Raw genomic sequence first — 15,867 nt, 5'->3', positions numbered from 1 at the left:
TATGCTGGTGGGTAATAAAAATGTTCGTAAAACGCGATAGAGAATCAAGATGACTTATACAAAGCTCTCTTTTTAGTAAGACTTGTCTTATCTTGTATGCAAATTTGGTACTAAGGCAGACAATCCTTTCAGTTTACCTAGTAAACTGTGAAAAAAATTCATGTAAACGAAATTAGTAACCCTTTCTCTTACGATATGACGAAATTGTGTACGCTGTGTATAGCAATTTCGCAAACTGCAGGCTTTTACTATTTTATTCTCAACTATGATTAAAAATTCCTTTTATGAATAATAATTTATTGTAGGTATTAGATAAGATCATAAGCTTTATAAAACATTCAATGATTTCACTACATCTGTATTTAGAAATATTATACAACGTTTTAAACATTAGCATGGCGAAATTAGGGTCATCTACCTTATTTACTTTTGTACACAGAAACTAAGAAAATCGAGGTGTTTATAGCTTAAAAAAATACATGGTTTGTACACCGTTCCACTTGAGAACAAGTCCGAAGGTTACAAAAAAAAATCTCTACCATTCGATTCCTTCCTCTATAATTATTTTCTAATTAAAGCCGAAAAGGAAATATAACTTCTCTTAAAGATAAAACTTTCTTATTTTTTTACCAATTCATGAATACTATTTTCATAAAAACCTTTACTTTTAATCAATCAAAATATTATGTACTTTTCGGATGTCCTAATCAATTTTGCGTTAAGATGCCATAAACAACACAAGGTTCGAATTCACTTTCAATTGAAACCTTTGATGAATCAATCTTCCTCCAATGTCAAACTTAATTACAAGCTATATCGAATTCAACCTTAACTTTTTTCAACATCACGTCTATCCCTTTCTACTTATCTCCATTACCCTTTTTTAATCAAAGGCTACCTTGAACTCCATTGTACGAGAAGGAAGACAAATTAACGTTGTCTTGATGGTAGCCATCAACGCCGCTCATTTTACAAGTAAGAGGTAACGAGAAGATGATTGCAAGGTGTGAGAGAGATAAAAACATCCACGATTCCTGATTCATCCATGTAAGTGGCAACTAATATAATTTCACTGGCTTTAGGTACAAGAATACTTCTCTAAGTGTTGCTCAATATAAGATTACAGAAATTAACCTTTCGCACTCGAAATACTCTTTGTATGACCGCATTAAAAGAAATCCCATATTATACCTTCACGTGGATTCTTAATAACGATAAAAGCAATTGATTGGTTGAGAAGACAGATAACAATACATAATACTTTCCCATAAATGGCCTCATATTATGAGAATAATACAGTAGTTTAATAGTGTAAACTTACACTCATTTTATTATGTAATTAAATCCATATAAACATTATTAGTATTACGATAATACTTAAGTAAATAGGTTAGGATAACTCGTAAAATTATTTATTATAAGCACATAATTTATTTTTTAGTGATACTTCATTATCCTGAAGTTCATTATTATATTCACCATATTTTACTTAGAATTACTTTGTTACTCTTTTCGGTTGTATGTATATGAACTTTCATCGTAAATGTATAAAAGAACACTAGATTATATTTATTTTGATTTGTTATTAAACGAAAATAAAACATATAAAGAGAAACTATTTTCTTAAGCCGCATATCTTTTTTAATCTTAATCATCTATCAAAAATTTACTTTTATTTAAACTTGTATTCGCTAATTTATGATTTCGAATTCCTATAAATCACACGCGTCAAACCATAATTTCCTTAAAACTTTCTAGTGCACCATCTTTTGTCCACTTTATCACGCTAAATTACATTATCAATTCATATAGATAAATGGCATTCCAAAAAATATCGACTTATGTTACCATCAAAAACAAAAACTAACATGGGCCATCTACCCCATACAGCTCATCTTACCCCTACTTAATGATATTTAAAGATTGAAGTTTCAAATTTACAAAAACCTCCATAAAGGTGATGTGCGACTCTTTGTTGTCAAGTTATTTCACTTTAAACGAAGTTGCACATTACCGATGTAGTTTAACTACATACGTGGTGAACAGAAACGAACAAAATGCCATTTGCTTTTTGTAGTTATAATAATTGAGATCGAAATTGATTTGCATTCTGAATATTTCGATGCTAATGGCACACTTCATTCAAAGTAATATATCTCGGCAAGAAAAAGTTACGTATCAATTTTTATGGAAGTTTTTGTAAATACGAAACGACAATCTTTATATAAAAAAATTTTCAAAGCAATTTGAGCCGTTTAAATTTTTACACTTTTTTAGAGAAGAATGATCTTCACTTTCTCATGTGCTTCTTTATGTAGAAACATCTTCGTGAAAATTCAACCTGTAGATATGAAAATACAGGATTCGCTTTTTAAAATGATTTCAGAAAAGTTAAATATTTCTATGATTTTTTTCACGAAATTACAATAATTCAAAAATTGACCTTGTTTCGACCTACTGTTTGAACACTTTCGCGAGCTCGTGTATGTACCTATTATGTGCACTGATTAGCATGTACAATGTGTTCGACAAGTATCAGAAATTTTAAGGGATAATTCTACACACTAAAACAAGACAAATATTAGAGTGTGAACACATTACTGTCGCGTCACGTGAACTCACGTTACATACTATAGCAAAACCACAGTATAAACCGAGGTTTTCCCTGGTTTAGAGCTATTACAGTATACATGTACGTGATTTCACATAACGTGACAGTAATGTGTTCGCACCCTAAGGGTGTGATTTTGAAATTAGTTTCAAATTATAATAAAATAGCTATAAAACAAGGAAGAACCCTTGAATCCTCACATTATGGATTTCCTATAATAGTATGTAATATGATTCCACGTAACGTGACAGTAATGTATTCGCATCCTTAAGGATGATAAAAATGCGTTTGTAGCTTCATTTCAGAGTTATTGCGTAATTGTTGAGAAAACGCTAAAGATACGCGTGAAATGTGTCTGACTTGGGACTCATTCTACTGATTTCGCTGTGTCTGACCTAGCTAATGTCCACGAGCAGTAGAATAGGTATCAAGTCAGACACATTCCGCGCGTATTTTAGACGTTTCCTCGACAATTAATAACTCTAAAACGAAGCCTTAAACACAATTTTGTCATTCTTGATTTTCATTGTATTTGGTCACGTAAGATCATCCCTTAAAATTGCTGACGTCTATTGTTCTTGTCGGACTCCCTGTTTGCATGCATGCCCAAGCAATTCATTTTTGCGAAACAATTATGCGAAAGAATTGGTGGAATCGCCAACTTTGGTAAGAACGAGTGGCGCGTAACATTGTTAACCGGCAATAAGTCATCTACGTTATATCAGAGAAGCGTAAGCGCCTAGGCGCGTTGCATCGTTAACCAGCTTGAATGTTGCAATTCGGCGAGACAGTTGTAGATCGATGTAGGGACAGTAAATTAGATCAGGCAAGGGAACATTACCTAACTGTAGCATGAGCGCTCATCTCCAGCCGCAAGACTCCAACACTTTCACAGATCAAATAGAAGTGGTGAAACTTCTCGATTATACTGGTGCATCGAATCGGTATATATCGCATTTGCTCAGCCAGAGAAAGCACGCTCTGATTCATCGAAATAAATGGTCACAGTTTAGAACGGATGCATCCCATTATAATGTGCATACCAGCCGATAAACTATCACTCTCAACGATTGATCGTGATATTCTGATAACATGCTTAGAATTGCTAAATTTGTAACGCGCATTCGTTATTCCGTTCTTACGAACCCTCTCCTCTGCCTAGTGTCTCTATTTTTTTATCTGTTGCATAAGCGACAGCCGGAGTTGCATAAATAATGGGAAAGAGGGTTGGATTATTTACGAACGAAACGATCCTTCTCTGTCGAGACGTTTCGATGATATATTCTACTCAACTATTGATTCTTGCAACTGGTAATTGTTATTTAGTTACTCAATTTGTTTGGGATCATCTATTCTAGAGGCACAGGAATATAGCAGGATTTTGTTGAAACAAATTTAAAAGAATACGAAATTGATAATAGCACGTTTTTTTTTTTAAAGCACAGACAGTACAATATGCAAAATATAAGTTTCGAGCAAAGGAAAAATTGGTCTAAAGTGGATTAGGTGCAAAGTTCAGAAAAGTTTATGAAAAAATTATATCTAGTGTCATCAGTCTAAATTTAAAAATTTTACATTATTAGAAGAATTCAATATTTCAGTATTATTTATTCGTATTAATTATGAAAATTGTCTAACTGGTTCTCTTCTTGTTTTCGATACCTAAAAACTTGCTATCAAATCATTTCAACAATTATTGGCGCATATTATGTCGAAATGAAAAATATCTGAAGAAAAATGCCTGTGATAAGGTCAAATATGTATAACTGATGAATCAATCCTGGTCAAAGGGAAAAAAGAGGTTCGATAAGGATGTCAGATATAGGCGACTAAAAGAATAATATTTAAATAGGTAAGCACACAGGTCTGGCGCGCGTAATGAGTTACTCATTCGAAACACCGTGAAGAAACAATCAGATTCCACAAAATTACAAAAATCTTATGTGCCCGTAAGCAAGAGCAATTGCTTTACGCAACAGTTATCTCCGAAACTAATTTACTATCTTTACTCGTGATGCACCGCTATGCGACGAGATAATCATCAGAAAAAGTTATTAATCTCCCCCGACTTAATTCAGTCGTTCGTAACTTCATCCATTTTTGCTCATTTACTTTGCCCAGATCTTTTTGCATGAAATGTAGTAGATATTAATCTCTTCATATCATGCGCCTTACATTTAAAATCAATTTAGTTTCCATAAACGGATTCCAAAATTTGTTGAAATATTTATAGGGTATTTTATAAAAATAACTCTCTTTTTTCTGTCATATAGATAGAGTAAAAAACTTCGCTATAAATGATTGCAATGCCAGGTTATTGTTACAAGAATTTCACACATTTTGAGAAATTTTACATTTATTTTCTAAAAAAAAATTAGATTGAACTTCTTAATTTAAGCTTTTGAAAAATAGATACTTCGTGGATGAATTTCATTGATTAATTCATATTTAAAATTTCATTGATCAATCCACAGTTAAAATCAGTAGAACAATTACTGGTTTGTCAAAACAATTGTTGATTGTTCTTTTTTAAGTTAAAGGACGAATAGATAAATTGTTCATTCTTGGTGACAAATTTCTTAGTGATACTAATGTGATTGTAATCTTTGTTTACAACACTATGACTATGACAAACCAACGTACAGGGTATAGGTACGTATGTAGGTACAGTACCTATAACTCCTAACGTGTCTTTCTTTCGACATCAGTTTTTTACGCTTATAAGTAGACTTACAAAGTAAAATGTACGTATATAGGGTATACTGCAAAATATAGAGTAACACAGAAATTATGAATAATTAAATCGATATAGCACAAAATGACACATTTTTCTGAAACTTCGTCTTTAAAAAAGTTAATTTGCAATAGTTGAAGTGTTTCAACTTCAATGATGTATTTTATGGTTATGCATTAGTAATATCATATCTATTATTTCTAAATTATTATGAATTGCTAAAAGTATCTCTTTAGTTATGTACAATGCTTTGCGCTGTGTACCAACAATATCTATTATAAAATTATTTAAAAGTGACCATTCAAATAATATAATATAATATAATATAATTACCTAATCGAAAATCATTTTTTCACAGTTGTACATTAGTTTATTCAAATATGCAAATGATTTTGTTCTGAATTATTTCATTATATTAACTGCTGATTGAGTAATATTTTGTGTTCTTTTATATTTGAATTAGTACCTCCAAATGTTAATGAATAAACAAAAATTAAATCTGACATATGACATATATTTTTAAATACAGATGTAAAGAATAATTCTCTGATATACACCATACATATAATCCAAAAATTATTATGGATTAGTCCATCTTTAATTAGAACAAATTCTGTTCAAAATTTTCGAAAAGCGTGCGTTCCAAAATTTGAAGCGTTCAAAAGAAACATTATGAATCTTACAACTTCTGAAAGACATCAAACATTCTTAAAAATTGTAACAATTCATAATGTCAATTTACTCGCTAATAACCCTAATAACTCTCCCAGTGATTAATGAAACTATAAACAATTAACCCATTTTAGTGATTGATGAAACTATAAACAATTAACCCATTTCAATGATATGATGAAACTATAAACAATTAATCCGCTTCAGTGATTAATGAATTATAACATTAACAAAATACAAATACCTACATTACATCGAAGTCTATGATAAATACTAGTCCATTTCTTTTGATGACTGCCTTAACTTCGAGAAGAATGTCAGAAACTTTTTATTAATATCTACGTATAATGATTCGTTAACACTACATTCAAAGTTCCTTAATTCCTTAAAAACTGACGTATTAAAAACGTTACACAAGAAATCCTATCACATAAAACAGCATTCTATGCATCCAATCATGAAAACAAATTACCTCGAAACCAAAGCCTCGCACAAAAGATGTTTATCCTAAAATTTCTTTTTACTTTTCCACGCTTGTCAAGGCCAGTACATACATACAAACAAAATGTTATTACATCGACAGAAACTTTCCGCTCGCTCGTCTCCTCTTTTCCATTTCTTCTCCACTTTGCGGATAGAGGAGTTACTCGTTAAAATGAATAAATTTCGAGCAAGTAGGTTTTTCACGAGTGATGCATCAACTCTACGAGTGCATCAGTTTTATCAAGTATAAAACAGTTCGCCTCCGGTCATTTATTAAATCTGAATACTCTCACTACGTTGTTGCGCGACGACAATTTATGCACGAAGATTCTTCGAGTCTCGCAACGCGCCGCGGAGGAACGTAGGCCAATGTATAATACAAAACGGACATAGGCAGAGATACCCATCGAAACTGTTCTAAACCGATTAAGACGAATTTCAGGATTCGCGAACACTATAAATCTCTAATCGTAAAAATCTTAGGTACCCGCCATGCTATCTTACTCGTGTACGATGAGGTGCTGATACAATAAACCCATGACGCAATCTTGCATAATATATCCCTATCTTAACCAACATCCCACGTTACCACCACCTGTATTCAGCACGAGTTCACTGATTGCACAAACTTTCTGCATCCAGGATACGAGCGTGTGCACAACACATTGGACAGTTGAGTCTGTTCATCTGCGTGCCCTACTAATCCCGCGACGCGACATTTTTCAGGATAATTAAACAAATCAGATTTAATTAGCTGGGCGAAATTACAACCAAGATGCGAACAAAGTGACGAGAGTCTCCTATAAATTGTCGCAAGGTCTTTTTTTGATGAGCTATCGGAAAACTTCGTCTGATCGTATATCCCGAATAATGCACAAGTACAATAATATTACAATGCTCTTATAAATTGTTAGAATATTTTAACACTTGAAATGTTAAGAGTTTTAATTTCAATTAATGAAAAATGTAAGCAACGTGAACTAAACAGGTATCTATGTATACATATAAAGGAATAAATTCTAAATGAATCAGACAAATTTGTTGGATTTTTGATTATTATTATTTTTCATAATAGCAAATCAGTATGGTAATAAATAAACATAATTGAAACTTATAATGAAAACAAATTATTTTGTAGTCTGTTATGATCGTCTTCCATAAATATCAAGCAACTTGATTTTTTATTTAAACATTAAAATAATCATAATTATTTAAAAAATTTAAATCAATAAACATTTTTTAAATAAATCAAAATTTCTTAAGTAAATTGAAATAAATTTAACGTTTTTAAATGAATTAAAATTTTATTTAAACACCAAAATAAGTTACGATTTTTAAAAAAAAAATCATAACAAACATGCGATCTATCGCAAAATGCCCCATAGATGCGACCTGTGACTTTGCAATATTCTATAAAATATAAATGTGTCTTCTGTAATCATACACATGATATCAATTGATGAATAGTAAGGAAATTTAATATAATATTGTTATTTGCTTCGAATCATTTCTAATCTTAATTATTGGACAATTTAATACTTACAATATTACTGAAGCTTTTATACTTTTTGAAATACTAGACGTTTATAAGTTTATATCATTTTCTCGTTATAAGCTCATGGTTTTTCCTAACATGCTCTGTTACTAGTCTTTCATTATCTTTTAATTTTGTCTTCGATGAGTTTAATACGAGATACCAGTGCATAGAATGTTCTTAATAAAGTACTCTTTATGTCTATACTATTTCTTCTCTATAAAGTCATCACTATTTCTAGAATTTTTTCTAATTGTTGTCCCATCTCCTTTTACTTGTACTTCTAACAATATAGGAATCACTCATTAATGCATTAATTAATCTATGAAACGTGTATTTTAACTTTAAAAATATCTTGTTAATAAAGAGTCGAAAAACTAAAACAAGTAAAGACATAATTTCGTTCGCGAACTGCAAACTTATAGCACGAAAATACTATTTCTATTTACTGGAAAAAAGTTTAAAAACTTTCGTTTAGTAAAATACCAGCTTCAACTAATATTTTCTTGTAAACACTATTAACCAATATTATTCTTGTAAAACAATTTTTATGAAACACATTTCATTACAAAAAATAAAACTTACTATATAAAGTATAACAATTATGAAATAATAATTTAAAAGAAAAACATTATTTTTGAAATGTTTGTTCTTCCTAAACTATTACAGTCTGCAAACTTCTGTTATAGACCTAGACCAACCGTAGGTACATTTTATTCAATTTCCTGTTCTATGTACCAAATTTGACTTTTATTAATAAAATCATATTGAAACGGCCATTTATTGATTTGGAATGCCAAATTCATTTAATCCGTCCACTTACGTGACCATAGTTCCAGGTTAAAGGATATGATTAAAATACGTTGATCGAGGTTGATCGCGATTCACGTATGTACATTTTAAGCAGCGATGTTCTTAACCCCTTCAAGTTTCAATGACGTGCAGTTCGTAAAAACGTATGAGAAAGTCTCGTCGGCAGAAAGTACATCGTTGCCATAACCGAGCGGGACATAATAGGTTTAATTGCTATCTCTCCTTTTCAAGTGTTCACCGTATGAATTACTTGCTCTTGCTTTTTATAGGATCCTCCGATTTGTTTTATACACATAGATGGTATACTTTTTCTCATCAAATGTAAAGAAGAAGCCATTTATTATTACGTGTAGTTGTTACGAGCTTGAAGGTTCTCTTGGCCCTGTTTCATGCGGTCATGAAGACATTTCATTCAAGTTAACCATATAAGAGGTTTAAAGATAATGGACAACATTTTTAACATAAAGAGCAAATAGATTCGGTAGCCTAATTTGTCTTTTATTAACTATTCATCCACTAACTATTAGAATAGCTGGAAAATATTTTCGAATTTTTTTATTAAAGATTATGACCTACAGAAATAACAGAAAACAATGTTTCTGAGAAAGATGCAGATGATTCTAGGAATGTGAGAAAATAACATAGGAGATAAAGATATAACTTAATTTTAAAAATGGAAAACTGATTTTTTATTGAGCAGACATTGCAAATGAGACAAAATGATCCATAAAATTACTTCTTATGCACATTTTAATTACACATTTAAAAATACTGACTTTTAATTATATAAACAAAATCATTTATACCAAAAATCTTAGTGAATGTTATGGACACTTCTGTATATCTCTTGTAGATTTTTTCGAAAAACTATAAACCATGATATCAATTTGGCGTTAGTCAATTCCCACAATTAAATCAATGTCTTTAGCGTTATTATTTTTTCTCTGACGGGTCTAAATGTCTTCTTTGTAATCAATGAATAACAACTGTATCCGTGAGTTTCTATTACGTACATTTAAAATTCAAACAGAAAAATAACAATGAAACTTATATATAAATTGAACTACAAAATTACCTAAATATTCCTGAATTTTTTTAGTAATTTTTTCAAAATAATGTAATTTTTCTTTTATGTAACACATTTCGCTCTGCCACTACACTTAGACCATACACAAAATAATGTCTATTCCAACTACTTACAAAAAAGAGAACATACAAACAATACTGCCAAAAGCTACAAAATAAAGTTACTTTACAATCATCTTTTCAGAGAGATGATAGGCTTATTTGGGTTAAAGGAAAGCGTATTACGCCACATAGGGATTGCTCCGTATCAAATCCCTGACATTCATATTGAAGGCTATTTATTGGTTATGAAACGAAATGAATGGTCAGAAAGAATGTAAAATTTTAAGGGCGAACGATAATCAAGAAAACATGCGCTAAATACGTCAGTCACTTGGTTTCATAATCGATCAAGATACCTCGCTTTATACTGAAAGAATTTAACTAGAATAGGTTCAATCAAAAAAACAGATTTGAAAGTCGGTTTGCAATCTAAAACGAAACGTAACGCATCTTACTGTAACCGAAAACTTTTTAAATTAGTAGATTACAATTTCATCTTTTAAAAATATGTACATCACTTCCTTGGGGGAAAATTATAATAAAAAGTTTCAACTTCCCCTTCGTTATATACAGTAAAAAGATTCACCATCACTTCTAATATTAAAGAATAGACTTTTAAGTAGATTTTCGGTAATACCCTTATGCTTCAGGCAATGCACTTAAATATGAATTCACTGTAGTTAAGTAATTTTGCAAATAGTATATGGGAAAATATTTAAGCTGCATCTATCTATACATATAATAACATCTAGAAAGTAATTTTGTAAATAAAAGTTTTCCTCTCACTCGTCCCAAGAATTCGACTTGTAACAGTTTTCTCGCAGGGGTAACACACAAATTTTATAAACAGGTTAAAAATGACATCAGTCACGTCTATCTCTCGAAACATATTTATAACACACGAAGAACAAAACTTAATCTATGAGTTGTCACTAAACATATTTCTCACATACTTGCCACTAAACATCCCTTATACCCAGTAGTAAGAAATACATCCACGATGTACGCACTACACACCTTTCCCCTACTTGTAACCCGAACGAAACAGAGTTTTATCTTCACATTAACATCAAAACGAGATTGCATACAGATCAGTTAATAATTATTACAAATAAGTTACAAACAGCCAATTAATCACCTTCCGTATTATACCGAAGAATCCTGCAGCCCCTAATTAGATAGTTATCTCGTAATTAGCGCACTCGTTTAGCGTTGCCTAATGTCTTATTCGTCGATGCGCTGGAGGAAAAGCACGGGACGTCAAACAATTTCGTGAAAGTACCAATGCGAAGACGAGCACAGTATTAATCAAGCCAGTTAACGAAGACGAGCGGCCGAAGTTGCCATCCTTAGAAGGCTCGTATCCTTACGAGGTCCTGCATCCTTCTTCGACCCGCTCGTCACCGACAGAGAGCCAGCACTTCGAGCGCAAGACGCTCCAAGTTAATGATGCGCCGCGTTGCGTTACAATATAGGATTCGTAACCCGTGAAATATGGAACGAACCCGTAACTCTAGGTGGCTGCTTCGGTCCCACTCTTCTTCACCATCACTACCGTCACCGGCTGATTCTCAACACCACCGTGACACAGTTACACCGTGCCACGGCTGTAAATCCTACCGCTTGCACCAAACCATGATCTAGAAACACGGATGAATCCCAGGGATATATAAAGCGGATTAGAACCAAAGTTTGTCATTCCCTCAACACCGTCCTACGGTGGAAGGTGTGCACAGTCAACGAAGATTCCGAGCGAAGCACAGGAACACCTAGTGTGCTAGCCACCTCGCGTGATCCACGGGCTCACCTTCACAAGGATAAACGAGGGAAAACAGTGGTGTTTCATTGTTCGACGAGAGACCTACCGATTCAACGCGATGTCTAAGGTGAGGAAACAAAAGGCACAGAGACAAGAGAGAAATTATATCTGTCGCAACCGATAGACATCAAGTAGGAAGAAGAGACGATTGTCTGTGCCCAGGGATGTCGGAGCATTCTGCATCTAAACTACTTGAGACGAGAGACGAAGTTTCGGAAGTCAAGTACATTGTACAATAGTTCAAACTGGGTGATTCTCTAGGCAGGAATGAGGAATACGGATTCTGCAAACATTATTGAAATAGATAACATAAGGAAAAAGAATCAAAACTCTCCTGTTTGCAATATGATGTATATACGGTTTAAAGAATAGACAATCTTACTGTATTAATCACAGATATGACCTTAAATTATGAAATATCGTTAATGAAAAATTAATTGCAATGGAAGCCTAGTCAAAAACTTATAGAAGAGTTAGTTTCGAACTTGATTCACACAAATTGGAAATTAGTATTTCACTAAGCAGAAAAGTTATAATTCTTAATTATGCGATCACTATGGCCACCTAGTATAGTTTATATTTCTTCCAAATTAATTTTGACACTTTCTGCGATTATTTACACATGCATTTACAAACGCATATACTATACATGTATCTGATTATTATACACATAGCACAATCACATATTTACAGATCGGATTGGCAGTATTCTTCGTGGCCCTCACTCTGGTGCGCTCCGAGCCACCAGTGAATTCATATCTACCACCGAGTGGTGGTGGACCTGGAGGTGGAAACGGAGGGGGTGGTGGAGGTCCATCAAGCAATTATGGACCACCCGGTTTTGGCAGTCAGAATGGCAATGGGGGCCGTGGTTTATCCAACAGTTATGGAGCGCCTGCTAATGGAAATAACGGCTACAATGGTGGTGGTTCTGGTAATGGGAGACCTGGCTCGAACGGCGGTGGCAGGGGAAACGGTTTCGGAGGTGGCCAACCTTCTAGCTCGTATGGGCCGCCATCGAGTGGATTTGGAAATGGAAATGGAGGTGGCCAACCTTCTAGCTCATATGGGCCGCCATCGAGTGGATTTGGAAGTGGAAACGGAAATGGAGGTGGCCAACCTTCTAATTCGTATGGGCCGCCATCGAATGGATTTGGAAACGGAAATGGAGGTGGTCAACCTTCTAACTCATATGGGCCGCCATCGAATGGGTTTGGAAACGGAAATGGAGGTGGGAGACCATCGAGCACCTATGGAGCACCTGGTGGAGGAAATGGATACAACGGTGGAGCTGGCAAAAATGGCAGTCCATCAAGCAACTACGGAGCTCCAGAAAATGGAAACGGCTATAACGGTGGCAATGGGGGTGGATCTCCTTCCAGCCTCTACGGACCTCCAGGACGAAATGGAAACGGAAATGGAGGAAACGGTGGAAACGGGGGAAGACCATCCAGCAGCTATGGCACGCCAGACAGAAACGGTGGCCGACCATCGGGACTTTATGGGCCACCTGGGAGGAATGGAAATAGCGGTGGTGGAAATGGAGGATATAATGGTGGTAATGGTGGTAGTGGTAGTTATAGTGGAGGCAATGGTGGATACCCGTCCGGAGGACCAGGTGGTAACGGAGGCAATGGTGGATACCCGTCAGGAGGACCAGGTGGTAACGGAGGCAATGGTGGATACCCATCTGGAGGACCAGGCGGTAATGGAGGCAACGGTGGATACCCATCAGGAGGACCAGGTGGTAATGGAGGCAATGGTGGATACCCGTCTGGAGGACCAGGTGGTAATGGAGGCAATGGTGGATACCCGTCTGGAGGACCAGGTGGTAATGGAGGCAATGGTGGATACCCGTCTGGAGGACCAGGTGGTAATGGTGGTAATGGTGGTTACCCCTCTGGAGGACCAGGTGGAAACGGAGGCAATGGAGGTTACGGCGAAAATGCAGATGATGGAAATGACGTGAGTAATCTTTAAATAAATCTTTGCAAAACTTTACACTGGAGGGATCTTCACCATTAGAAGACAGTTTCTTATCATCTATTCTGAGATATATCTTTACCTACTTCTAGCATAATCCCTGGATTTAGAAGTTTTAAACGATTGTTAAAATCCTAATCATTACTTTCGCTCCATGTAAAATTATACATAAAGAATATCTCTTATTTACGTACGTATCATCAATTATGATATGCACCAGTAGACGAAAATGAAATTCGTCAATGTCATACACAAATAGAGAAGAAGAAATTAATGTTTAGGAACCGGCAAAATACGAATTCTCTTACGAAGTGAAAGATGATCAGTCGGGCGCTGATTACGGTCACACGGAAAGCAGAGACGGCGATCGAGCGCAGGGAGAGTTTAACGTTCTGCTTCCTGATGGAAGGAAGCAAATTGTTGAGTACGAGGCCGATCAAGATGGATTTAAACCTCAGATTAGATACGAGGGTGAAGCAAACTCCCAAGGATACGGTTCTGGTCAGCCAGGAGGCAACGGTGGGAATGACTTTGGAGAAAATGGATACCCAAGTGGGGGGCCAAATGGAAACGGATCTGGTAGCAATGGTTATTCATCAGGCGGACCAGGTGGAAACGGTGGTGGATCTGACTTCGGTGACGGTAAGAGTATATAAAATAATGAGATTAAATATTCATAAACATCAGAATTTTAACTACAATTAAAATTTATTACATCCGTTTAAATTTTAGAAGTTTTATACTTTGTTGTTTATAAAAATTTAAAGTCTTAGAGTAACTAAGTCTTACAGTAACTAAACTAAACGAATGCTTTTTTAAAAGGCTACTAGAATATTTCAATCCATGTAACTATCTTTAATCCTCGGACAGCGCGGCGGACCCGTCCATGAACGTGAAACTATTTCTGGACCCAGTTTGGACCCAGCCACCGCATTTCGGGAATTAATGTTCTCATTAACAGTCAAATAAGTTACTAAAAAAGATCAATTTTGTCATACTCTTATTTTTCGTTGGAAATCTAAATTACAAAATAATTATCAAATTCTAAGAAATTAAATTACAATATGATATAGTTCCGAAATTACCACAAGTTCATAATTGACATTTTACATAGAGTTACTTCTAAATCTTACTACAACACTTTTAATGAGTTGTAATTAATTATTTACTTTTTATTACAATACACGTAGTGTTACTTTTTCCAAAAATATAAAAATTTATCAAATTATTGAGCTTGAAGTAATACTTAAGTTTATCATAAACTGACATTTCTAGGAGGGTATCCATCTGGAAGACCAGGTGGAAATGGTAATGGCGGAAATGGTAACGGAGGATATCCATCTGGAAGTGGTGGCGATGCCGCGGCCAACGGAGGATACCAATACTAAACATGTATTTAGAAGTAATAAATATATATATATATATTTATATATATATCGCGTATACTACAAAAAGGGAATGCATAGGGCAAAGTTTTTCAAAATGCATAGGATAATTTTTTCCTGGTACGATAGAAACGTGGCTGTAACTATAAGTGACGATAACTTTAGCACGATCGAATTTTTGTATCGATGTCTATCGTACTTCATCGTCCTAGAATATCTTCGATGTAATAAATATGAAGCGAGAAAAACGATTTCTCGCTTCATCGTAAAAGCGAACAAGTTTTTAAGGCGCAACGTTTCGTTTGTTTCAAGTGTGGTATTATTATTGTTAGTATGAAAAGAGCGATAATTGTTCATTTAATACACGTAAACACCTCACAGATGATTCTTAGGAATGAAAAATGTTGTTAAATATTGATTGCACATCATTTGTTGGTATATACGTCTGTAACAAAATGGATGTGCAATAATATACCAACAGTAGCATTTAATTGATTTAGCAAACGCAGCGTCACTGACCTTTTACTAACGCGTCTTTCACGTTTACGAGAACTCGTGTGTCAATTTGTTCAACTTCCGATCATTTATCTATGAATTTGTAACCATAACCATATATACTCTAATTCTTAACATTTGTTAAGATATATTTTGTATTTATTATTATTTATCGTACTATGTGTATTATAACGATGTTTAAAATGTAGT

The 15,867-nt window shown here is 34.2% G+C and overlaps 1 protein-coding gene across 1 annotated transcript; it reads left to right on the top strand.

Moving 5' to 3' along the window:
* The first annotated feature begins 11,852 nt into the window (after window positions 1-11,852).
* Window positions 11,853-15,165, top strand: LOC143177587 (uncharacterized). The gene is made up of 5 exons (XM_076375620.1): window positions 11,853-11,861; window positions 12,488-13,352; window positions 13,551-13,759; window positions 14,059-14,398; window positions 15,053-15,165. Exons 1-5 carry the CDS (start codon window positions 11,853-11,855, stop codon window positions 15,163-15,165), a joined length of 1,536 nt encoding a protein of 511 aa, XP_076231735.1.
* Window positions 15,166-15,867: the final 702 nt, after the last annotated feature.

This window comes from Calliopsis andreniformis, chromosome 1 (genome assembly GCF_051401765.1).
Source record: "Calliopsis andreniformis isolate RMS-2024a chromosome 1, iyCalAndr_principal, whole genome shotgun sequence".
NCBI lineage: Eukaryota > Metazoa > Arthropoda > Insecta > Hymenoptera > Andrenidae > Calliopsis > Calliopsis andreniformis.
Note: the sequence above shows the minus strand (reverse complement) of the source record. Positions and strands in the feature narration are given on the sequence as shown.